At 36.5% G+C, this 27,299-nt stretch overlaps 1 protein-coding gene across 1 annotated transcript; it reads left to right on the top strand.

The window, feature by feature from the left end:
• CXXC4 (CXXC finger protein 4) lies at positions 1-27,043 on the top strand. The gene is made up of 4 exons (XM_053559915.1): positions 1-195; positions 315-390; positions 2,803-4,119; positions 22,985-27,043. Exons 3-4 carry the CDS (start codon positions 3,088-3,090, stop codon positions 23,027-23,029), a joined length of 1,077 nt encoding a protein of 358 aa, XP_053415890.1. The 5' UTR covers positions 1-195; positions 315-390; positions 2,803-3,087; the 3' UTR covers positions 23,030-27,043.
• The last annotated feature ends 256 nt before the right edge of the window (positions 27,044-27,299 follow it).

The raw sequence follows: 27,299 nt of genomic DNA, 5'->3' as shown, positions 1-27,299 counted from the left end.
GCACACAGCGACTGGAGACGGACGGAGAGCAACGCGCTGGGAGAGGAGAGACCACCGACAACAGCCCCCCGCTCTCACACATACACTCACACTCGGCTCTTTCCTCTCCCCCCACCTCCTCCTCCTTCCACCCCCACCACTAACACCATCTCCTCCTCCTCCTCTCTGCAACAAGAAAAAAAAAGCCATTTACAGGTATTTTTTTTTGATCCGTATATTTATTTATCCCCCCTCCCCAACAGTTTGTTTACAAGTATTAAAGTTGTAATTGGGAGCTGCCAAGACACATCTGGATTTGTGTTTCTTTGTGTTAGGGGGTGATGTGCAACTAATTAAAGGCAGACTGGCAGCGTCTGCAAATTCTAAGGCTCCCCAAATAAAAAGAGACTGGTAAGTGATTGTTCTTTCTCTTTCTCTGGCTTTTTTCTCCTCTTAAATGTTTGCTGTCCGTTGGGATTGTGAAAGTAGATATTAATGTTGGACTCCAGCAATAAAAAGCGTCGCTGTATTAATTTATTAATTAATCTGCACCCGCCCCTCCTCCTGAATGTTAAATATGACCTTTGATCTCTATGTCTCTGGTAGATCAGACATACAATATTAGGCATGTACAGTCACATTGTGTAAAGGCAAAACAGGAAGGATCATGAAGTGTGGCTCTTTAATTTGGCTTTGGCATAGAACTATAGTTATTTGTGTGTGTTTTATTTTGTTTTTAAATAAAATCCAAACAATAGCTGTGGTGTAGGTACCTTTTTCATGCTCCAGGGATGCACTGATTAAACAATAATGACCTGGATACTGGGCATAATCATTTTCTACAGTTTCTGGTGGCATTAAACCTTGAGGTAGGAAGTGGGGAGGCGATGGCAATCAGGAAAGCTTCTGTTTGGAAACACTACTCTAAGACTGGGGAAGAGGGACATTAAATTATTTCTTTATTTGGAACAAGGTCAAAAGACTACAATGTTGAAATGTTTCCCTCCACTCAGTGTGATGATCCTTAATGCATGGTTGGCATAACTAGTTTTTACTGAGTAGCAGTTATTATGGTCTTGCAGTTACAATGTGATTCTCAGAAACTGAAGCAATAAGCATATTCTTGCTGGGTCTTCCCCTACCCTCTTCCAAGCATCAGGAATATTTAGCCAGGAGCATTTGGGGGGCACCCTTTGTATAGCCATCAGACCTCAGAAGGGAGCAGTTTTCCCTAATGTAAAACCACAGAGGTGGTTCCTGAGTGATTAGGGACTTGCTGTGATTGAAAGATGCCTGCTAGCTTCTAATCCAGCCTGGGGTGAGGTTCCTTATCTTGATTTACTTTGCCAAATAGTGATTTGTTTACATAAACCCCTCTTTTTAGTGTACCTCATCAGTAGGTCTTGAAGTTTTTGCACTTGGAGTTGGGGCACCAATGGTTCATTAATCTAATTATAAGCGTAATTACTATAATTGATAACCATTTTGAACTCTGAATATTTGAGACTGAGACTACTGGGCCCCCATGTAGAATTTCCTGAACTCCACATTCTAGACCAATCTGTGGACTTCCAAAAATGTCACAAAAAGATATTCTAGCAAAATATCTGGAAACAAAGAAACTGGTTTTTTAGGTGAATATACACTTTACGTCTTTGCTTTACTTCTTAAAAGGCTGTGATGTACTTCTCCCTCTTTAATGAACAACTAAAACACCTCTTTCTAAAGCATAATAATGGCCTGTAAGCAAAGACATGAATGCAAATACCCAGTTACCATTAAACTTTTCTCTTAAAAAGAGCAAAAGAAAATCATGTTTAATGGTTATTTCTGCAGATGAACAACGCCTTAAGAGATATCCTCATTTTTTTTACTCAATCTAAAAATCTGTGATTGTGTGAAATCCTTATTTTAAAGTCCTATGCTTTCCTCTTTCTTGGGAAAAGATAACAATCTCCATTAGAAATGACTGGAAATATTCTTACAGAAGCTGCAAGCACTTGTCATAAAACCTGTGACATTGATTGTAATTTAATTTTTTAAATCTAGTCTATCATTATTTTCTTACTTTCTTTTAAACAAGTAGAACACCATCTTCTTATTACCCCCACCCCCAAACCCCACCACCAAATGGCTTGTACAATTGAGACCTGTCCTTGGTCCATTGAATTAAGACCCTAACAGAGCCAGCTGTGCTGGGATTCAAACTAATGACCGCAGACACAGAAGGACACTGTGGCAGCTGGTAGTTCTTTTTTCCCTGCCTCTTTGGTTCAGATTGTATGTGGGCAGTTTCTTAGCTCTCAGTTGTATTGTGTTTGCTTACAGTTTATACTCGGATGTATTGTAGACTTTCTTGGTACTTCATTTGCTAATTTCCTGTTCATTTTCCTCATAGGGCCATTGCTGTTTTCTACTTTTCAGCATTTGCATGCCCAGGCAGCACTTGTTCACACATTTCATAATGTTTAAATGCCCTCTGCTTATAGGTAGTATCGCCCTCCCACCCGTGATTTGCATGTCTTTAGCACTCCAATTGCCCTTTTCCTTCGGCATTTGTCACCCCTGTCTTCCCTCTTTCCCTGGGTATCCTGGCTATTAATACATTTTCTCAGGAGGGTATAAGAATAGGGGGGAGGAGCTGTGGTTTGCTGTGGGGAGGGAGGGAGCTGGAGTTGGGAACACTGGGGGGAGATGGAGGGGGGTCACGTCTTGATGATTGTTATGCAAACGGCCTGACTGAAGAATGTGTGAGCTTTCGGTGTCTGCGGTGGGGTAGTGAGGGAGGCTGTTTATTTATTTTTAATCTTTTTCCTCGTGCAGCTCGTTGGAATGACTTTCTTTATTTTAGTTGTAACAGTTGGAGGATAATGCAAAGGAAGACTCTGCCTGGGAATTCACCGTCTGTGGAAATGCGCCCCAGAGAGGAATAAAGCAGCCCTCATCTTGCTCTCCCCACCCGGACCCGCTTTTCCCTCCCGCCTCGGCCCCCACCCCAACACCACCATCACCCCCTTCCCTCCCCCCCACCTTTCCCCCTTTTCCACCCAGGTGTCGGACCAGGCGGTCCCCACTTCCACCCTGCACCCCTTCTTCCCCCCCTGCACCATGAACACCAATGTCTGCGTGGAGCCCGGGCCGAGCCCGGAGGCCCCGGGCTTGCCCAAGGAAAGCCACCTGCCCGAGGGGGCCCTCAACAGCCTTGTGGATTACAACTCGGAGATGGAGCGCTACCGCTCCTTCGCCACCTCCTTCTACAAGACCAACGGGGGCGCCTTCCCGCAGGCGGCCAAGATCGCGCGCATCACCACCCCCATCTTCCCCAGCAGCGCCGCCGCCGCCGCGGCCGCCGCGCGCATCGGCATGTCCCCCTGGAACTGCGACAACGCGGCCACCGCCGCCGCCGCCACCGCCATGCTCTGGGGCAGCGGCGGGGGCGGGGGCGGCGGCGGGGGCGGAGGCGGCGGGGGCGGGGGCGGGGGCGGCAGGAAATCCTCCTCCGCCGCCGCCTCCTCCTCCGCCTCCTCCACGGCGATCCTCCCCGCCGGCGGTGGCGGTGGCGGCGGCGGCGGCGGCAGCAGGACCAGCATGCACCACCGAAACGACTCCCAGAGGTTGGGGAAAGCTGGCTGCCCGCCAGAGCCGTCGTTGCAAATGGCAAATACTAATTTCCTCTCCACCTTATCCCCTGAACACTGCAGACCTTTGGCGGGGGAATGCATGAACAAGCTCAAATGCGGCGCTGCTGAAGCAGAGATAATGAATCTCCCCGAGCGCGTGGGGACTTTTTCCGCTATCCCGGCTTTAGGGGGCATCTCATTACCTCCAGGGGTCATCGTCATGACAGCCCTTCACTCCCCCGCAGCAGCCTCAGCAGCCGTCACAGACAGTGCGTTTCAAATTGCCAATCTGGCAGACTGCCCGCAGAATCATTCCTCCTCCTCCTCGTCCTCCTCGGGGGGAGCTGGCGGAGCCAACCCGGCCAAGAAGAAGAGGAAAAGGTGTGGGGTCTGCGTGCCCTGCAAGAGGCTCATCAACTGTGGCGTCTGCAGCAGTTGCAGGAACCGCAAAACGGGACACCAGATCTGCAAATTTAGAAAATGTGAAGAGCTAAAGAAAAAACCTGGCACTTCGCTAGAGGTCAGAGGAGATGATTTCTTGTTTCCCAGTCTTCCCCCTTCCCTCCTCACTCCCTCTCCCTTTCAGGGATTCCTGTCTGGCTTCAAGACGCAGGCCCCCTTCTCTGAAGCTCCATTCAGATTGTAGGATAGAGTTGTAGGTGGTTTGCGGAGGGCACGGCCTCTCCACCGCCCGCCCCAGCTGCACTTCACTTGGCCCCGCCCTCCTGGTAGGGAGGGCGCCCCTCCTTTTTATCTCTGGGGAGAAAATAGTGTAATTGGTTTGAAGAATCAGAAGTTTCACATTCAGTATGCTCAATATTTTCCTTTAGTTTAAAATGCCCAATCGTCATTATTAAAAAAGAGGGGGCATGTATGCCCAGATGTTTGGACACATCACATCCTATAGACATTTATTGGCTAAGAAAGACTGATTAGTGCCTGATTATTATAGTGAAGACACAGTTTGTGGCACACAAGCCTATGTTCTCATTAAAAAAACAAAAAACACACACAACAGTAATCACTGAAGCTGAAATAACCTGGATTCGAGAGAAGATTTTCTAACCCTTTCTAGAATAGTTTTTCTCTTCACTATAACAATGCTTCTGTTTCCCGTTGTATTTTCTATATAATCTGATATTTTTTGTGAAAGTGGAAATAGGATAAAAAGCTGGTCTCTCCCTGCAGTTCTTAAGGTGGGACTTAGAATACAGGAATACAATTAGTTAATTTCAAGGCAGGAGGTGGTGTTTTGTTTAAAGATAATTTTATATAGTTTCATAAATGAATGATTTCTGAAATTCGGTTATCATTTACTCCGCACCCCACCCCCAAAGAAAGAAAGGAAAAGCATTTCCCCTGGGCTCTGCATTTGATAAGTGACCATTTCATGGCTGCAGAATTGTTCTGTTCTCCAAGTGCAGTTTGGGTTGATACCCAATATAGTCAGTGACAGTTTATTTTACCTATATGTTCTTAAAACTGACACTGTACAGATGGTCGCTGAAGTAATTGTTAAGTTAGGCTTTTAATGATATTAAGTTCAAAGATTGATGTGTTTGATGAAAATTTCATGTGGGGTCCTGATCAAAAGACAAAGGGGAAAAGGTGAAAAATCACAGGTAAATGGTTTTGGTGGCATCTAGACAAATAATCATAGTTCCTTGATAAAATTTACAGAGTAGATGTTAGATGTTCATATATACATGTAACTGTAGGTGGAGGATTTAGCATTTTGGAACATTATATTTGCTGGATTGCAGGGTCAGAGTGGCTCTTGCAAGTTTATCATCAGAAGGGTACTTGGACATCTTTTTTAAAATTGTGACATGGCTTAGAGGAGATTTCTCTGTGAAGAACTGGCGAGTGGTCTTCTAAGGGGTAAAGAGAAAGGGATGAAGAGCCTTGTTATAGTTTTAAGCACAAAGATGATAGAGATTTTTTTAAACTTTTAAAAAAATGTGTGTAAGTCAAAACAGTACTTTGGGATTCCAAAAATATCAGAATTATATTGATGTCATTCTTGATTATGATCAGCTCCATCAAAATATTGCATTTATTTTTCTTTATAAGAGAAGTCATCTCTTTGTTGAAAGTTTAACTTTACTGCAGGGTGATTTATTACATTTCCTTTGGCAACTGTCTTCAAGCAAAGATAATAGCAACTATAGTGTAAATCCATGTGGTTTCGGTGGTATTAACTTCTGGATTCTATTTTCTGTATTAATTTCTGATAACCTCCCTAGGATTTAAGGACCAGTGGAAATTAAAATTCAGTTCATATTGAAATTTTATATTAATACCCAATTGATAAGGACATGCTATCATTTTTCCTATAGAATTAGGAAATCTAGAATCTAGAATTATTGATTTTGTCCAGGTATTAAAACTGATCTTTAGCTAGACCTCTGGCACTACCTCAAACCAGGGTATATAGTGGATAGGACCATTGAATAATTCTGATTTATTTAGGAAATAACCCGTCTGGAGGAACTTGATGTGGTACCAATAGGTTTTCTGCACAAGTTTCTATGCTGCATCAGTCTAAACAAATTCCATAAATTTCCTGTTTTTTTCTTTTGATAATTTTCCCATAAACTTGTGATGTTCACATTCTTCAGTTATCTTGATTGAAAATCCCATAAAAATCATCTTTTCTTCTTTTTAAAAATTTTCATGCACAAAGTTCTGTTGATCTTCAGAAGAAAAGGTGTGAAAAGGAGAAGAAAATTTCTCCCTTTGTAGAACTCTAAAGATGTTTGCCTAACTGCAGGCCCCTTCTTATAGAGCAGGGATTGTGATTCAAGGCTAAGATGATTAATGGAACACTGTTTGCCTGAAAGAAAGTTAAAAAGTTTTTTAAATTGTCAAAAGATTCCATCTAGGTCCTTAAAGAAAGCAATGGCAGCATGACTGCCTTAAACCCACGTGTAGCCACATGGTGTGGTTGTAGGAAACCAGCTGGGTGCATGTCAGAGTGACAGGGTTTACATGACTGAACCAAGGCTGGCCCTGGGGATTGTATGGAGGTGAAAAGTCCTCCTGCTGACCTGGCTTCCCTCCTAATTTGGTCCATAATTATCTAAGGAAATGTTTTAGAGACTGGATGGATTCCTGGCTGAGGATAGTAATTTGGTGATTCATTATGGATATTACCTGTGCATTTCAGGTGTAAACTTTGTAGCTAGCGTTTGTTGGCTTTAAATGATGAGCATCAATGAACATCTGGATTGTAATCACAACACACAGTCTTATTTATTACTTTAAACTGACTGTGCCCCTCTTCCCTTTGACTTGTTCTCATCCCAAAGACTGGAAGCATAATCAGATTTTTTCAGGGTGAGTAAACTGAAATTAAGGCCGACTCACAAGGATGTGTTGGGATTCTTGCCCACAATTTTTTAAAGCCTTCTCTTTAGCATTCCTTTAAAACTCCTTTAGCTATTTTTACATTGTTCTGCTTAGTTTTACTTTCAGAGCATCTTAATGCCCTAGAAAAATGTAAAATCACCACTTGATAACAATCAGTGTGGTAATGCACATATAACTTTGAGTTTTTCTATTACATTTTGCACTGTATATTTGCGTATGCCACTAATTGTTCAAAGCAGTTATTAACAATGCTATATGCCCCTTGTGTGACAAAACCTGTTTTAAAAACTTGTATGCTAAATGATCAATATTAAGTTCCTAATTATAGTATAGGAGAGCCTTATGATAATAAGATACATCATAATATTTTATCTCTTGCAAAAGTAATCCTTCAGGTTTTTTCATTCACAACAATTACATTTCTGATGCTAAAATGTAACTTTTAAAAATATCTCAATCTGATATGGCTCAAGGGATAAAATTGTCCCACGGGCAACACCAGCCTCTTAGTCCCTGAACATTGTTCAGGTGACATGATTGATCTCTGTGGGACAGCATTAGAGACCACACAGATCTGGTTTCTCTCCCATTAGTTGATTTATGGAATTACATTAGTAAGTGGTGCCTCAGGAGATTCCCCTCCCCCCACTCTTGGCTCTTTTTGCTGCAAGTTACACACCACCACTATCCTTTGGGTAAGCTGGAAGAGAGATTGGAGAAGGAAGGTTGTAGTGAAACTGGAACAATTCCATTTCTCTCTTCTCCTGCATCTCACTCTTAAATACTTGTCTGCTGATTGTACAGACCAATCATAATTTTCCCGCAAGTTAGGTTGAGCTTCTAAAAGATTTGGTGGAAAACATCCAGATACTTTCCCAAAATTGGTTACTTGCTTTAGAAGATGTTTTAGGGGAGGAGAGACATATTATGTATGTTGGTAAATTCTAAGAGCCCCAACCATATAAATAGCAGTTGCCAAATTCTCTACAAAATAAATTGTCTGTAATTTCTGGGGGAAGATGGCACCTGCCTCCTGAGGAATTTCATTTGCAGACCAGACATAAAATAGGGGTGTCACTCAAACAGGGGCATAGCTAAGCAATGAAATAATTCAATAATTGAAAATACTATAAGTTTTTGAAATTGGAAGTTTTGAAATTTGGGGATTTTAAAAACAGCTATCCAGAAAATGTAAATGTTTCATGCCTTAAGTGGAAACATCCACCAGTTTGTCATTGTATGTCATAATTTAGAACTGGGTTTTCATTTTCAGTTTCAATAATTAAAAAACATGTCAGTAGAAAAAATATAAAGTTTTGATCCAAAAATGTAGATATATAATTGCTTGTAATAAAAGAAAGAGGAAATTTTTCAATAAAATTTAAAAAAGTAACAGCATGTTAGCATTAGAATTTTAACATAGGAAGAATGTAAGATTTTGAATTTTATACATGACAAGAAAAAAGCTCAGAGAAGTTTAGTTTTGACTAAAGCCATAAAACAGATTAGGCATCAAATGTAATACTAGTCCAAGGACATTCATTTTCTGTCACTAGATTTAATGCAAGGAAGTTAAAGTTTGTTCCTTATACTTTAAAACAGTTAATAATGCTATGCACAATAAATGCATATAATTTTATCTGTCAATTAAAATGTATGTTTGAAAGATTACTATTTTTAATAATTCCTAAATGAAAACAATACCTTTACCCATGCAAACATCATGTAAATTCTATGTAATCTTTTAGCTGGCACTTAGGCATAGTAAAATAAGGCAATTAAAATTTGCTCATAAATTATACTATAAGATTATTTATTTGAAATTCAACAAAGTACAATTAGTCAGAAAGCAAATGAATCACAATAAACAGTAGACTTCAATTTAGTCAGATAAAAATACTTGCATATTTTAAGAATGGAAAGTGTTGATTTTTAAACTATTGATCGAAAGTTTTTAATGAATTGATTACTCAAGTATTTTTGCATATTCTGTTGAGTCTGAGCCATCTGTTACTGTGGATGAAGAGTAATTTTTTGTAGTCAGACTTACCTATTGATGAATAAATAAAAATTTAATAAAATAGCCTATAAAAACTAAAAATTTAAAGGTGTGCAAAAAGAATAAGCATTTTATCCATATTTGCTCTAGTTGGGGCATCCTTTATCTGGTTCCAGACTGAAAATAAATGTTGCAGTGACCCTGAAAACATTCTTGGAGTTATCTTTATGCTAACAAAGTTCAACATTAAATTATTTGAGTATCTCCTAAAAATAAGTTGAAAGTGTGTGTTTTTTAAAAGTCTTGAAAGTGGTTGGTGCTGTTAGAATTTGTAGCTTAACTTCAGTTGATCAGATTAGATCTGAATATACAGTTCACCAGAGATCAGTTCACTTTAACTTCACCTTGAAAAAACTAGGAAAATGTCCTACTTTTCAATCAATTTTTAAAAAGTGGATATGGTCCATTTCCTAAATTTATTTTTTCTGACATCACGCAAAATATGAAAAGTAAACTCTTACGTTTGTCAGACTGAAATATCTAATTCAAGTAACAGGTTAAATTCAAGATTTTCTTAAAGTCTCATGTAAATATACAAAGTGAAGAAAGGACTATTGCTTTTTAGTTTTCCTCATATTCCTAGATTAATTTTTAAAAAGCAAAAATGAACCAAAAATACATGGTGAAGTCGAATCTTTGTGTGTTGTACAGATCAAAAGATCTTGACTAGGGAAGTTGAACATTCTGGGAAACATTCTGGAAAAACTTACTTTCTGGGCGGCGCCTGTGGCTCAAGGAGTAGGGCGCCAGTCCCACATGCCAGAGGTGGTGGGTTCAAACCCAGCCCCGGCCAAAAAAAAACTTACTTTCATGAAAGTATTTTTTTTGTGATCAGTGTAAATTTTGAGGATTTGATGCATTCATGATTTTGTTCTTTGATTTGTGCTTCATCTTAACATACTTTTTAAAATCTAGCATTAGACTCTTCAGGAGTTCTAAAATCGTGGGGGAGGGGCACAAGGATAATTTTATCCTTAAGTCACATCTTGTTGCATCACATGCAAACACCTGTCCTGAAATTGAGCTGTTCTGCCGGGTAATCAAAGAGGCTCCCTCCATTCTGCATCGTATGTTTTCGGTTGTTTATTGAGTTATGTTGCACCATACTTCAGATGCGACAGCCATTTAATAATGTTGAAGACTTAGCTCTGCAGGGGCTAAAAGGATCCCAGCAGGCTTGTTAACTTCTACTCTAAAACATTATGAGAAATATTTTTTCCTCTGTGAAACTTCTGGGGCTTTCTCTTAATTTATTTTAAAAGCATAAGAATCCATAGCTAGGTGTGAGATCAGCCTGCTAACATTTTTCTGTTTTTCTATTTCTTAACATTTAACCCATCTATTTCACATATATTTCTTACTAAATAAATAGTGGCAAAGCAAGTAAGTACCTTTTCAAATAACTCATATTTGAGATATATTTCTTTGGCAGATATAATATATAAATTATATTCAGGAAATACAATATTAGTCTCCTGGATTTTCATTTCTTTTTAATTAAAAATTATATTTGGGCTATGTGGCCGCATACTTAGGTAAGACATTGTGGAAAGAACCACTAGTATCGAGTGACTAAAGAGTTGAACTGCGTTAGGTACATTGGCATAACTTCTCTGATTCTTACTTATTGTTTCCTCATCAATAAGATGGAGGTAATGATAACCTACAGTACAAATATTATCTGTAGTTTAATATTTGCAAACAAAAGCTACTGTACAACTTCTCAGGCCTATTTTAAAGGCATCAGTAAAAGTGGAGAATAAGGCAGTTATGTTTTGTTTTGTTTTTGCAGTTTTTGGCCAGGGGTGGGTTTGAACCCGTCTCTGGCATATGGGTCCGGTGCCCTACCCCTTTGAGCCACAGGCTCCACCCAAAGCAACTACGTTTATAAATAATTCAACACACCAACAGGTTACTTATAGTTTTTAAAAATTAAAGTCTAGGTGTAATCTTCCAGATTGGCAATGATCTGGCTTGAGTTTACTTGGAAGGAGATAGACAGATTTCCTTAGTCTTGTACCTGCCTTGTCAAGTGTTCTAAAAAACTGAGCAAATTTTCCAGTGAAGTCAGTCAATGTAGTAAAGCCAATTTTGATAGCTTGGTGCTCTTTCTCTTTTCCTACTATAGGCACACCATCCCTAGTAATTTTTGTGTCTCTTAATAGAAGTAAGTGTGTGTGTGTGTGTGTGTGTGTGTGTGTGTGTGTTTCGTGTTACTAATCCAGGACCTTCATTTGGTTCCTATTTTCATTCTTTGGACAGACACGGAGTTATTCTAAATGTAAATTAGTAATTCCAAGAGTATCACTGTAAGAAAGAAAGGAATTCTAGTTGGAAATATACGTAACAAATGTTGGAAGTTAAAAATATTAAGCAAACTTGGAAAACTGGAAAAATATATATTTTAATATTGGTAGGAAATAAAACACATAGATTTTCATTTTCAGATAAAAGTGAAGTGACTATGCAAGAGTTTTTTTCTTTTTAATAAAAGAGGGTATTTATAAATTGTAATTAAGCAGTAATAGGAATAGTAATAGGCCCTAGAAGATTTGTAATACTAACCAAGAAAGATTAAAAACAAAAGTAAAAGGAATGTTCAAGCCAAGAGGCAATGCAGTTTCTAGAAGGAACTTTGACAAGGTGGGATATGGATGTCTGCTTTGCTTCAGCGGTTGTAAAAGTTTTGCAGACAATGGAAAGTAAATAAGGGAAAGATCATTTTTTATGACTTGACTCAATACTTTTTGTTTGAGAGTCAGAGCGGAGGCTTGAGTGGAGTGGGGTGGCAGATGAATTAGAGATAAGGAAAAACAGATTGTGTTATAGCCGATGTTATTATTTTTACTTATGCCTTTGAAACATTTGGTAGAATAATTCCAAAGAGTAACTAAAAGAGAATTCCAAGATGGATGGAAAAATGGTATCCCATGTGTGTCTCTTCTGCATTTAAATTTATATTTTAGAAAGCATTTTTGAGAAAGTAAAGTGTCAAACTATGGGGAAAACTATGTTGAAAGTGCTGTTGAAAGTGCTGTTTCTTGCTCAACAACTTAAGAGGAAAAAGAAAAAGAAAAAAAAACAACTAATACCACCTCATGGATAATTGATGTTGTGAAAAGGCTAGAGATGACATAGGACGACAAAGAGGGAGGGAAATATGCTTAGAGAACAAGAAGAGTCACGGACAGTGCTGTGTATTTTAGTGAATCCTATAGATTTCAGATAAGATACATTTTCTCCAAAATGTTACAAAGTAAAATGTCATTAAATATGTTTTTAAAAGAATAGAAGATCATACAAATGTAATTAGGTAGAAGTGGTGAAAATTAATGATGGTGAATCAGTGGTAGGAAAATATGCTATGGAATGACTTCTCTATTGGTTATATATTCTTTTTTGTAGATTAAATGAGGTAAACGATGATTTTAATGGTGTCCTGATTAAGAAAAAAAGATAAAATGATCAGTTGTTTGTAGATGGATGGTCCATGAAAAACAAAGTAGAGGACACTGGCTCCTTCCCATCTCAAAAGAAATATTTTGGATCTTCTCTGTAAGGCTGCTGTATGTAGAGTTCAATTTACTATCAATTGGAATAGAATATTAAGAGAATGCACATCCTGGGCTGAAATATAGAATGTACTTATAACTACTGGTTGCAGTCAAGTCTGGAAAACACTAGTTTAGCAACAGCAACATCACTATTGAACATGTCTATAGTGAGGAAAGAAATTATATTTGAACATTGTTGACAAAAGAGTAAAATGTAAATGTGTTTCTAAAAATAGTGTGTCTTTACTTCTAGGGAAATCTGTGCCTATGTTGTGTATTTCTAAATGCATGGCATTATTAAGCACATAATAGACCCTTGATAAATTTAATTCAATTTAACAAATTTTAGCTAGGAAGGGACTGTTATCTTCTAAGACTTTTAATAAGTTCTCTGGCTACATAAATACATATATGTATGCATACTTTTCACAACATCAATTATCCATGAGGTGGTATTAGTTGTTTTTTTTTCTTTTTCTTTTTCCTCTTAAGTTGTTGAGCAAGAAACAGCACTTTCAACAGCACTTTCAACATAGTTTTCCCCATAGTTTGACACTTTACTTTCTCAAAAATGCTTTCTAAAATATAAATTTAAATGCAGAAGAGACACACATGGGATACCATTTTTCCACCCACATGGACATATAAACACATGCTTCTGGGCTTAAGGAACCCAAACTTTTCTGGACTCCTAATTGGCCTATTTTAATATCCAATATTCTCTAACTCCAGGTCCTTCATCACGGTAGTTAGTTCCCTGTTCTTATTTTTAATTCTCTGTCCAAAATATGGACACATTTAAGATAGTGATATAGAACTTTTAGAAAATTATGGAAGCAATCTCACACTTACTAAAAAGATTCCTGATTCACCCTTGATTTAGTTTTCCACATCTCCATATGTACTGCAGACTGATCTGGTCTCTACCTCGCTAGCTCATGTGGTACTATGGTGTAGTATTATGTTTTCTGTTTTATTTCAAGGCATATTTCACTGAGAACTGGAAACCGTGGTTTTTACCTGAATAAGAGAAATGCCTATATTGGAAGGGGAAAAAAGTAAAGGAAGGAAGAGGGAAGAAGGAAAAGGAGGCAGACTACAAGATTGTTACAGATTTAAGGGAAATCAGAAAGGAGCACATTAGCAGAAGAGATTGTAATGCTCTGGGTTGTCTTGAGGGTTTTAAATGAGAAACGACTAGTAATAGTTGTCTCAAAAGGGACGATGTCTCAGATGTATGGAATGATGTCTCAGGTTCTAAGTTTAAACCCACTAAAGCCACTCAGTGCTTTTTCTTTTCATTTACCATAGTAGAAAAACAAATATTCTCTTTAAGAGTAATTCTTAAGTCTACAATTAGCATAGGAAGGCCATGTGGGAAGACTAATGTTCACATTTAATGCTGGTGTTAGGAATATGGAGGACATCCAGCGTCCACAAGCAACAGTTGTTCAAAATATCAATGTCCTTTTTAAGTGCTTAGAAGGAGAATTTCCTGAAAAATACAGAATTGTACATATAGAAGAGTTTCTGGAAGAATTACAATGAAAAGACTATTAATAACTGCATTTTAATAGCTCTATGACTGGGTGGCACCTGTGGCTCAAAGGAGTAGGGCGCTGGCCCCATATGCCAGAGGTGGTGGCGAGTTCAAGCCCAGCCCTGGCCAGAAACTGCAAAAAAAAAAAAACTCTATGACTGAAAAGTTAGGCTTACTAACGTACTTTACTATTTACTTAACTATGTAAATGTGACTGTTTGCACAAAGAAGGAGCGTGTGATACTTACAGAAAAACAGGTAGTTGGTGACAACTTCCTCAGCAGAAATGAGAATCTTAATACTCGAGGATATTGTCTCGCATACAAGATGCTGGGGTCATGTTAGGGAGAATGCCTCATAGTACATGTCTGTTCAATGACCACAGAGGAATCAAAATATATTTCTAAACAGCTAAAAACGTAATAATTTGACAAAGATTAAATAAAAATGATTGATGGTATACATTTCAATTTTATTATGTAAAAAAAATTTAAGGAGGAAGACCAGAATGTCACAATCAAAGTGATTATGAATTTGAGCATTTGGTGTGATAGCAATGACTGCATCCAAAATGCTACACGACTTAGCCTAAGCCTGATTTTCACTTTTACAGGATATTAAAAAATAAATACTTTTCACATTCTCAGATGTACAGTAATCAAACAGAACCATCGTAATTTGAATTTCTTACAGATGTTAGGTGTGGCTGTTGTATTTCAAATATGCATTAGAGACAGTCCAAATTGTAGCTTTAATAGATTTAGATTAAATAGCACCTCTTAATATATTTTTAAGTGATCTCACATTTTATGTGAATATTTCTTCTCCTTTTCAGTGAAAAAGTGATGAAATTAATATAGTTAACCAAATGTTTAAAATTGTCCAACAATCCGGTCAGTAAGAATGAGTCCTTTTTTTTTGTAATAGCTAATTACCAATGATATCACTTAGAGGTATTGTTACACTCAACAGGAATTACTAGCATGACTTTGAGAGGAGATTGATTTATTGAACTTTTATGCACACACGTTTTCATATATACACATATTCATGTTCTATAACTACATATATTTATATATGCTTACACATGCAAATAAAATATAAGCGCATATGACTGTAGTATACAGGGAAAATATTTCAGTCATTGACAGTGTAAGATGACAGTATAAGATTGATTTTATTGGGCGGTGCCTGTGGCTCAAAGGGGTAGAGCACTGGTCCCATATGCCGAAGGTGGCGGGTTCAAACCTAGCCCCGGCCAAAAAAAAAAAAAAAAAAAAAAAAAAAGATTGATTTTATTAACCTAACTTTTGCTTTTTAGTCTCAATTATTTTTAATTTCCTTTCTGACTCCCACTTACATGTAAGGCTAAAAAATATGATACAAAATTACACTTCTTTAAGCTGTGAGTCCTTGAAGGATTTTCCTTTCTCTGCTCACCATGGTATCACCATACTACAGTCTGTTTTTGTATGTTCAAGAACATTTTAAAAAGTAAAATACCATTTATACCACAATAAATTTACTTATTTGTTAGACTGATGTGGTTTGAAGTAAATAAATTAAGATATAATTATACAGAGCAATCAAGAAATTTGCCCGAATAAAGTAGTTACATTAGATACTAGGACCAAAAGTGAGCGCCTTTTTTGGTCATTTCTGGGCCAGTGTCAATCATGGGGTTAGTCTGTTACTTTCCTTCCCAATCCATTCCCATTGTTTGGACAGTTGTTTTCCTGACTGTCTCTACCAGCATTAGGACTTGACTTACTACCTTTACAACATAATATATGAACAAGTTTTTCCATTTACAAATATTGGGTAAGTTTGCTGCTAAAGTTACACGCCCAGTCTAAAATCGTTCTGTCATAGTGGTGATTATGAGGATGATGGTGGTGATGGTGAGTGTCGCAGGGGCAGGCAGGGGAAGAAACCTCATTCCCAAGGCAGAGAAGTAACAAGAGCAGCAGTTATCAGAGAATCAATATTAATGAAAGACCATCTCAAGTTCTGTGCCATTAATCAGAGATATCTTGGCCACAGATGTCAATTTGGAAACCAAAAACATGGACGGTTCTTTACAGTTCTAGTTATGGCCCTCCAAAATTGTGTCATAAAAATGAGCTAGTTACTTATTTGGTGCTGTCTCCCTTGGTCTAATATCAGTTAATGGTACTACCAATGGATATTTTTGTAGCTTATATCTATAGCCTAAATAAGGTGTGATTCTACCATAGACTTATATAGTTACATGTTAAATGAATTGGAATTATGAAAAAAAAATCTATCTGTATTACATACAGATAGATTTATGATAGGGCAGAATAAGAAATCAGGTATTCAAAATGTATTCTAAAGCTATGATAATTAAAAGAATCTTTACCTGTACATAATTAAACAGAGAGATCAGTAAAACACTATGAGAAGCCCAGAATAACTATAAATATGATATTACCAGAATAAGTATGTACTAGAATTTAGTATCAATGTAATATAGTATAATAAAATGGCATTACAAATTGTGGGGAAAGGTGGAGTCCTATATGGCATTTGGAAACTGCGTCATCTTTTTAAAAAATGTGTTCTATCTGTAGCACCTTTACACAAAATAAATTTCAGATGGATAAATTACAAAAATGTAAAAAAAAAAAAAAAAAAGAAAGTATTGAGGTGTAATTTATAAAGTGAAAACAGGGCAGCGCCTGTGGCTCAAAGGAGTAGGCCACTGGCCCCATATACCAGAGGTGGCGGGTTCATATCCAGCCCTGGCCAAAAACTGCAAAAAAAAAAAAAAAAAAAAAGTGAAAACAGTGTATAGTGATACTAATCCTAATATTTTAAAATTGAGGTATTAATATAAAGTTGTTTTTGATTTAATAATTAAATCTTGGACTGTGTGATTATCATTTGTCATAAATTAATAGTTCTCTCATACTAACTAGCCTGTGAAATACCAGGGCTTACTAATAATTATATTATTAGACTATTATGAAGCATGATTTTGTGAATATATTGTTTATAAATAGAATATAGAAAAATCACTCTGTTAAAACTTAATCATGGAAAAAATAATCTTTGGGGGAGGTGCTCACCTCTGCTAGGTATCATTTTGTACCATAATTATTAATTATTCAAAGATTTGTATTAACGTGTATTAATTTGTGTTAGTGTGTGGGTGTTCTTATCCACGGTAATGTATAATAATACAATTTCCAATTTCTACAAGTAGGTCTTGAGATGTTGTCAATAAGAAAATTGGGAACCTATATATCACAACTGTTTCAATGTGCTTAGTAAATCACATTAGAAAAATGTACTTTTTTATAAATCAGGAAACTTTTTGCTTTTGTTTTTACAAAAAAAAAAACACACCAATTTTGAAAGTTTCATATGAAACTGGAAAAAACATAACTGAATAGCTAAAGGCAAACAATGGGGCCTAATATCTTTTGTCTTATTTATTCATTTTATGTTGTAAAATTTCCATGGTTCGTTAAGGTCTTCAAACTCTAGTGTGTAAAGATAGACTCAAACACAGTGAGGGTTTCCAACTTCAAGGCCTCAGATGCCCAGGAGTCTAAGAAACTTATAGTGGGATTCCTCACAGTTAAAACAGTATTTCAGAAGAGTGTACAAGAGATTGTAATGGCTAACTACAGCTTAAAATTAATTTTGTTTCAAAAAATATTCACATCATTATATGGCAAACAGGAAATGATTTGAGGGCTTACATTTCTTTAATTAATTATAAATGGGAAAACAGGACGTTATTTGTACCTCTAAGTACTGACTTCCATTTGGAAATCATTATATTAGAGTCATCTTGTTTCACATTAGAATTCTGAAGGCCTAGGTTAATCACTGAAATTTTTGGATTGGGAAATATATAAATAAATATTGGAAAAATATATTTCACTTTAGTCATAGATGTTTCTAATGTCATAATCATTATCTCAATTTAAAATTGTATGCAGTCTGAGGTAAATTTCAGCATCGAGAGTTATTAATTTTCTCTTTGGGACTTCAAGTCTACCTTTATTAAAAGAGATTAGTTTTATGTGTGGTGTTGAGAATACAGCTATATTTTACATATTGTATTTATTAATAGATATGAATGGCCAATCTGCATATCCTCCTATGCAGCAGAGTTATAGATGCCCCATTTTTAGCTTTTATGAGCTGAATTTCTATTAGACTTGATATACTTCTAACAATACTATGTAGATTTATCCTCCACCTGAGGAAACTACTTCCATGTGGCAGCTTACCGGTACCAAAAAAAGAGAGACACACTCAGATTCTTAAGTTGGCAGCCTTGGGGATTTTTAATTATTTTAGAACAAACTGAAATAGAAATCTGCCAAAAACATTAATAATTTTTCATGTATTTTTAAATAGCAAATTTAAAATGCATTTGGACTTGGATTATATCATTATTTTATTTGAGGACATTCCTTTTCTTTTAAAAGTTGCCCAGGGAGAAAACAGAAGACATTCTTGTGACCTTGAAGGTCGTTTCATATCTGGCTTGTGTAGGGATGAATTCTCTGCAACTCAGTGCATTTCAACAGTACCAGACAGAGACCTGGGGCTGCAGGTTCCTCCACGGGTCTCCTGGGAGCAAGGCTGCTGTTTGCCAGTGTTTGCACCTGCGTGAGCAATGAAGGCTGCCTTAAACCACGCTGATCAACTAAATTCTATTCTTTACTTTCCCACCCCCTTCTTTTCCAGGGGAATATGGCTTTCCTGTCACTCAGGATAAAGATCCCCTGCAAGCATCACTGAGATTCAGAAAGTCACTGTAATCTCATCAGGAGTATGATTCCCCAGCTGGGATTTTGAATTTATATAACCTGAAGGTAGCTGGTTGGGGTATTTAATCCCCTATATTGGGATGCTGAGCTTCTGCACCATTTACTGTAGAAGTTCGCCTATAAAGATGCCCTCATTAGTGGACAGTTAGTAAAGATATATCCCCAAATTAGTGCAGACAGAATTAAAAATCTATACTTTAACCTCATATTTTCCTATCAAAACAATGTTCCTTTACCCAGCTCAGCTAGAAGAGCCCAGCCCAGGTCTGAAGTAAATTTCCAGTGAGCCTGATAAAGATGGGGGAAAGATTGGACATGTAACTATTTCATGTGCACTGGAGGACACTAAAGAGTTTGGTCACTTTTTAACCCTGAAATAAAACTGTTAGAGAAAGCTTACTCCAAATTTCTGGTAGATGCCTCGATTACATGTTCTAATTAATGTATCAGTAGTTTTCTTTCTTTCTTTTTTCCACATATTTTATTTTATGTGATTTTCCAACTAATCATTTTTTGGCACCTGGACCTCAAAGATCTTAGTACAAAGATGAAGCAATTTTTAGAAGAGGCTTCCCAGTTTGCATTCTCATTTCCCCTGGAACCAGTTGTCTACATTATTATACCTGGGAATGCATACTGGCCTCAATATATGCATTGTCATATTAAAATGCATAGTAATGTCACAAAATAAGACTGTAATAGCAGGTGCTGTTCTATGACAGATCATGTTAGTGTAGAAAAATCTGTGTTGAGCGTTTCTCGTGTTTGCCTAGTTTGATGGATTTTTAGTGGTAACATGCACAGAGAAGTGATTAATTTTTTCCACACAACAGTGACTTTTGACCCTAGCTGGCATTTTGTAAGCTTGCTTCTCCTAAAAGTTGCAAATGAAATTGAGTAGCTGAAAGGGGCACAGGAAGAGCAGAAAGTTGGAAAAGAGATTTAAAAGTCTATCTAAGACATAAGGACGTCATCTCATTAAAAAAATGTACTCCATATATTTTTGCTGTTTATCTTCATAAACATATATGTTTATCAAGATACAAGATTACATAAGTATATATTTATAATCTTGTTTCCAGTTGGCATCTGAGAGTAAGTTGGCATCTCTGTGTCATACATATACACATAAATGTGAATATATATGAATATATATGCACATGTTTACTTTTCATATGTGAATTTGTAACCATAGATCTATAATTGCATGGATATGCTTGGATCTAACTTACCTCGTTAAAAATGACTACATTTATATAAGTGTGCATACTTATATAAAATTTATTCTTAGTTGGCATCAGCCAGCAAGTTAGCATCTGGTATAAACTTTTAAGTTTTCATTTACTGCTTATGTGTGTGCATATGTGTGTGTGTGTGTATAAAGCATGAATATTAGAATGAGTATGTTATATTTCTTATTACTTTATATCATTCCTTTAATAATGATTAAATAAATGGAATCAGGATATATCATTAATACATTTATCACTCAAAAGGTTGAAGGTAGAAAGTAGTAAAGGGTTTTTTTTTCACTAATGGAATCAAAAGATAGGGATTCAGTTATGCATAGTAAGCTGGAAAGCAGAAAACTGATTAAGCCATCATGGATAAGAAATAAAATGTTAATAAGATCAGTACTATTTTTATGAGACTATGGAACTTTTTTTTTTTTTTGTAGAGACAGAGTCTCACTGTACCGCCCTTGGTAGAGTGCCGTGGCGTCACACAGCTCACAGCAACCTCTAACTCTTGGGCTTACGCGATTCTCTTGCCTCAGTCTCCCGAGCAGCTGGGACTACAGGCGCCCGCCACAATGCCCGGCTATTTTTTTGTTGTTGCAGTTTGGCCGGGGCTGGGTTTGAACCCGCCACCCCCGGCATATGGGGCCGGCGCCCTACCCACTGAGCCACAGGCGCCGCCCAGACTATGGAACATTTTATTTGTACTTTTAGAAACTTCACAAATTACATTTTTTGTATATACATATATGCAAACTTAGGTAAATTATAGCATATCAATGATTTGCTTTTAATTCAGTTACTTTGAAATTTATTATACTGGTTATGAGGTCTTTTTTAAAAATTTCTCTTAGTGCAGATAGTGAAAAGCAGGTTTTCTTTCCAAATGGTTATTTTATTCATTGGAATTTCTGATTGACATCTTAATCAATTAATACATTTTTTAGATGACATTTTATAATGGGACAATGTCAACCAGATAACTCATGTCTGAGGAAGCAAATAAAGGCTAATCTCAATTAGAATGCTTGCAGTAGAATTTTTAATGTATTTTTGAAAATAAATTCCAGTGCTATTAACATTCTCCTAAGATGTATTTACAAGGTATATAATTATGTATTCATGTTCATGAATTTTTGTATACCTACTCAATATAAGTGTATTGGCAGCGTGCATTTGACATACCAATGTATATACTTGCTTAGTCCTTAGCAGCCATCTTACTGTAGTGTCTACACGGACTTGTTGAACTGGTCTAAGCAATAAAATCAGCACTCTTTCATTAGCCTTCATAGGAAAATTTATTCCTAGCGTGTTGTTTCTTGTGTACCTTCACAGTGTATTCATGTGATTTTGTATGTATATCTTTAGAATATATGCAGACTATAGGATGAGGCATTCTAATGAAGAATATGACATGATGAATTACTGGAATGCTGATATACAGATAAAAATTCAGGCTTAACTACCTCTTGCCTACCCGAAATACCATATAGTAACCTACAAGCTTTTTGTTGAAAAGATTCTTCATACTTTTGGTACTAGCTTATAACTCCTTTGGAAAACCACTTATAGTCTTTTATGGTACAAAAGGGGAGTTAAGCTCCACTGAGTATCATTGATGGGATCAATTCACTATATACATACATTAACTTGTTGAAAAGAAAAACTCACTTACTTTAAAATAGTGATTGGTTTTGTCAGTATAGTTCTCCTTATTCATAGAACGATGTTTAACATTTAGTAATTGATCGATGATAGAGGTAATATTGATGTGATATTTGTTGTTATCCTGTCATAAAAAAATCTCCAGAGAAAAGAAATGACTTCCCTGAACTCTCATCATCAGCTTCCCATATGTTGCATATGTTTGTATATAAAAACAGTGGCTACATTCCGGTTTAACTTTTTGCTTGCACTTTTGTTAGTGTGCTTGGAGGCAGGGTAAGTCAATTGTAGTCATGCAATTACAACAAACAGTGCTTCTGGGTCTCACTCACATTGGAGGCTGTGTGCATAGCTGATTATGTCCTTTGAAATACAAAAACAGGGCGGCACCTGTGGCTCAGTGGGTAGGATGCCCTTCCCATATACAGAGGGTGGAGGGTTCAAACCCTGCCCCGGCCAAATTGCAACAAAAAAATAGCCAGGTGTTGTGGCAGGCGCCTGTAGTCCCAGCTACTCGGGAGGCTGAGGCAAGAGAATCACCTAAGCCCAGGAGTTGGAGGTTGCTGTGAGCTGTGTGACACCACAGCACTCTACTGAGGGTGATAAAGTGAAACTCTGTCTCTAAAAAAAAAATAATAATAATACAAAAACAGATAAATGAAGACCTATCATAAAAAACAATCAACATAGAAAGTTCAGCAGCAGAAGTGAATCCTTTCCTTTCTCATGATGTGACTGTTCCATCTGAGTGTCTGTGCTCCTGACGCTGAGGGGACAGAGGCATCCATGAGGCAGATCCAGATTTTGATACCTGTGCTGACTGGTCTTCATACTATTTGGTTAGGAGCTTTAACCTTCCTTTTATTCTGATTGCAATCTATGAATGTTTCAGGCTGCATTTCCTATATATTTTATACCATTATGTTTTAATCACAATATTCAGTATATTAGCATTAAATTCATTATTCTTATGTTTGTAATGTTCTCAGATCGAGCATTTCTTTTTATTAAATGTGGAAATATATGTCATTATGTGGTATATTGGTAACTAAAAATATTACCAAGTGTAAAGGAGAAAAGTCTAATTTTATGTTGGCATAGAAAGAAAGCTTAACTTGTTTTCTTGCTCTTTTTTTATAGAGAACACCTGTTCCCAGCGCTGAAGCATTCCGATGGTTCTTTTAAAGCAGTAGTATATCTTATTTTCAAGGCATTTGGAAATGAAGGGCAAACTAATGTCTTGTTTTAAGAAACTGCTTAGTCCACCACTGAAGAAAATACCCAGAAATTATTTTCATTTTATGTATAAAGGTTTCTTCAAAAAAAAAAAAAAAAGAGGAAAAGAAAAAAGACACATAAAAATAATGTGGGATCTTGGGGAATCGGCCAGTCTATTTACTTTCAATACCCTGATTCTTTCTTTGATGTAATTTAGCTATACTAGTGAAGTTGTTGTCTATTTTGAAAGTGGCTGTAAAAAAATAAGTTTGGGTAAACCCCTACTGTAAAATCATGTATCTTTGCAAAGTACATATCTATACTTCATTTTCAAATATATGTGTTTCAGTACTGTAAACTGTACAGATAGCAGCTTGTATTTTGTGTGTTTAGACACAAGGAGACAATCATGTCTGAGCATCTATGGAGATTAACAGTTTGTACACAACAGTATGGTTCTGCAAGTTAAATCTGGAGCAATAAATTTTAGCTTTAAATATTTTTTGCCAGTTGTTTCTAGAAGCAGCAACGGCCCTGGCACCATTTTGCCATGCATCTTTCCGTTGAGACTTGATGCCAAGTTTTACAAGACTGAAAGATTATGATGCATCCAGCAATCACCTTCAGTTGTATTGTTGTAAGAGGGGAAGATGTTATGAAAGTTTCAATTAATCTTTGAGCACTATATTAGAGTAGTGGTTATGCACTTGCATTGCTTACAAATGAGCTGTACAGAAGGGTATACCTCCCAAATACTTAGTGTAGTTGATTTGTCTTGGGTTGCACTGTAAGGCGGAGTACTTCAGAGTAGTTGGAAAATGCGAAATTTATTGTATGATTAAAAAAAAAAACAGTGTTTTCTAGGCTACAGAATAAAGTATCCTATCTTAGGGGGTGAAATCCATGACTGACTTTTTTTTTCCCCAGCCCAACGTGAGCTGTATAAATTTTTTATGTTTCTTTGTTTATTTTTTACTTATTTTTCTGGTAGAAAGAATAAAATTTAATAAAGAGTATCCAACAGTTTTAATTCCATGTGTGATATTAACTGGGTAGTTTTATTTTAACACTTGAATATCCTGAGGCCTTCTGCCTTAAGGCATGGCTGGATGTATTTTCAGTTTAGAAGAATTAAACCCATGCATAAGAACGAAATGGTTTTTATCTCTTTTTAATCTTACTTTTTCATAGCCTCCCAGTTGGACCAGTAGTCTTCCTCTAGTTTTTCAATGGAATGCTCCCTCATTGGCCAGTTCTGTTCTTGTCACTTGATGCCTTCAATTATTGAGAAGGCAGGGCCACAGTCTGTGGAATTAGATAAAATAAGATACCCCCGCCACCATCACCAGCACGCACATGCATACACATGGAGGTTCTAATGCTCCACAAAACCTGGGCTACCTTTTCACGTAGGATATGGTTTTCCCATGGCAGGTTCCTAAAGGCTGTCCCATTAGGACAAATATTATTGCATTTTATTTTATTTTATTTCCAGATTATAAAAACTATTTTCAGTTTAAGGAATGGAACAGAGTTTAGCAAAAGCACACAGACTATGAAAGTGGATATGTTACTGCAACTTTTTGTTCCTTATCCAGCAGCCGATTGTTTTAGACCACTGCGCCTATTAGCCTGCTGAAGAAGGTAGCAGAATGGGTCATGAGAAGAGAAATAATTTGAGGAGAGAGAGAGCGATGGAACAGTGAAAGGGGTTTTAAAGGTTTGGAAAGATTATCAGGTGAATATTTCTGAAAATCTAGTTATAGTTTGAATGGGAAATGGTATGACAGAAAAAAAAATTTTAAAGCAGAAGCAGCACGTCATCATTAGAGTACTGGGGAAAGGATGGAGTGGTGCAAATGCTGATGTGAAAAACGTGTAACTTAACGCACCTCGTGTGTGAATATATGGCCTACAGTTATGGTCAAAAAGCCTTTTTGAGATAAATTCATTATGTATCACACCTTTCCATACTTAAGAGATGAGACTTAAGTGATAACAAGCTAAAACGTGCTGTGTGCTGTATGGAGATAGTTTCCTGCTTGTATATTCCTTTGAGGGTTTCTAGTTAGAATTTCTGTTTCTGCTATAGGACCAATGAGAGCTATATGAGTTCTTACTTATTCCATTTTAATTTTACATTTTTTGGTTGTTTACCGGTATGCTAATTAATTACAAGTAAATGAAAACTTACTTTCACACTTGAAAGGTAAGCTTGCCTTGCTTTTTGGAAAATGATGATTGTTACAGAAGTGAAGCAAACTTCTATTCAGGCTATTTTAGACATACAGTAACAAAGACCACATAGCAACGTACTGGAGTCTAAAATACATTCTAGTAGTACATGTCTTGATGTGTTTTTGTTGTTTGCTTTTTTAAAAGAACGAATGAATCTGTATATTGTAAAATGTGGTGTTTTGCCTGTCAATTCATTTTTTTTAATGAAAGAAAATTGGTTGATTACTGAAATGGGAAAGTGTAGCTTTTAAGACATTCTCTTAGGTTTTTCTTATTGACGTTATTTTATACCACCCACTTTTTAATGTTTTTGATTAAACTCTATTTATGTAATGTATGTTGAATATAAAGTTCTCGTTGGTGATGTTGAAGATATTATTCTTCTGGCCTTCCTTTAGTTTTTCTCCATATGTCCATGTACTGAGAACTTGTAAAGCATATCATTGAAATCCTAAGGCAGTGATTTGAAAGTTTATATTTTCCATAATTCTAAAATACCAATGAAAAGTAGCTTTTAAAAATTCCTTACTGTATGTTTCATATTCAGTATCAAGAATGTTCAAAATATGGATTGTGTGAACTGTCTATACAATGGGTTGTCTAGACTATCTGTCCAATGTAAAAATGATATATCAGAGAAGCTGAATAAAAGGTTTGTCAGAGAGGTCCATATACACAGGGTCTTGTCTCTTCTAGATGTGGTCAAGGAGATGCCATACCCTGCCAGAATTTGGGGAGAGCAAGGAAAATGCTTGTGACGTCAGTATATGGTGCCATGAGCCAATGTCCTTTTCAGTTGATACTCAGCACCCTAACATCACAAGAATATCAAAACCTCTCTCTTTCCATGTCTTTAGACCAAATGATTTTCCGAAGGGCTCTGCCTGTCTGTGTACAAGTGGGGGCATGTTCTACAAAATAGAAATTTATCCACTCTTAGGAGAGAAAATGTTAATAGTCATCTCCCAGTGTAAGAGTATATAAAAATGTCTCCTGCTTACTTCCCAACATTCAAATTTCTTATTCTGAATACATTTATAGGGAGCAAGAGATGGTGGGCTTGCTATGAATGAATACGAAGCAATCACTAAAAGAAAGGAATATTCCCTTACTTTCATTCAGAACCCCTGGCATGCAAGTTGTGCAATGAATGCTAAAGCATATAAAGTCTTTAAGCTGATAGTATCTGTAATCAAATAATGAAAAAAGGAGACCAGTTAAATGAATATACTATTCAGGGTCAAAGATGTTCAGCAAAAAGCTGTAGTGGGTCTTTGATCATGGTTAGAGTCCCAGTGATATCCAACAGTTGGTTCTCATGTAACTGCTAAATGTTTCAGATTTTGTTTTTATTAAACTTGGCATTTCACACTGAGATCTGTATTCCTAGTGAATAAAAGACAGCTACTATGTTAGGAGGGATTACATTTTTACAATTGCAAAACAGTCAGAGATATTCCAAGAACCTGGGCCACACAATGTACTCCTTTCACGGTGTTCTCCTATTCTGAACTGTGCAGTTATCTATTAAATTTTCTAATAGATATTTGTGTAAGGTGTATGTATGCTTGTGCAATTATTTAAAAAGCAGTTTTGGAAAACAGTGTATTTATTAAAGAAAATCACTTATGGGGCATGTACAAAACTGTATAAAAAACTTTTAAAAATCACATTCAATTTGCCCAGTAAAGTTGTTTTTGTGAAATTTCTGTGTTGTTGAATAAAGGACTTTAGTATTCAAAATATCTCTAGTTTTTCATGGATACATTTTTATTTGTGGGATTTTAAGTAAGGAACATATCCTGAAAATCTTATTTTGTTTATGATAAAAAATCTTGCCCTTATGTCAATGGATTGAATACTGTGTATTTGTCTTTCATAAAATATGCCATTGATGTTCATTTTTTATTTTCCTGATATATTTTTTGTTTCCGTTATATTGAAAGAAAAGAAAAAATAACATTCCTTGAACATTTCTAAAGGATATATCTTTGTTGAG

This window comes from Nycticebus coucang, chromosome 1 (assembly GCF_027406575.1).
Source record: "Nycticebus coucang isolate mNycCou1 chromosome 1, mNycCou1.pri, whole genome shotgun sequence".
Classification (NCBI taxonomy): Eukaryota; Metazoa; Chordata; class Mammalia; order Primates; family Lorisidae; genus Nycticebus; species Nycticebus coucang.
This window is presented reverse-complemented; position numbering and strand designations above follow the sequence as displayed.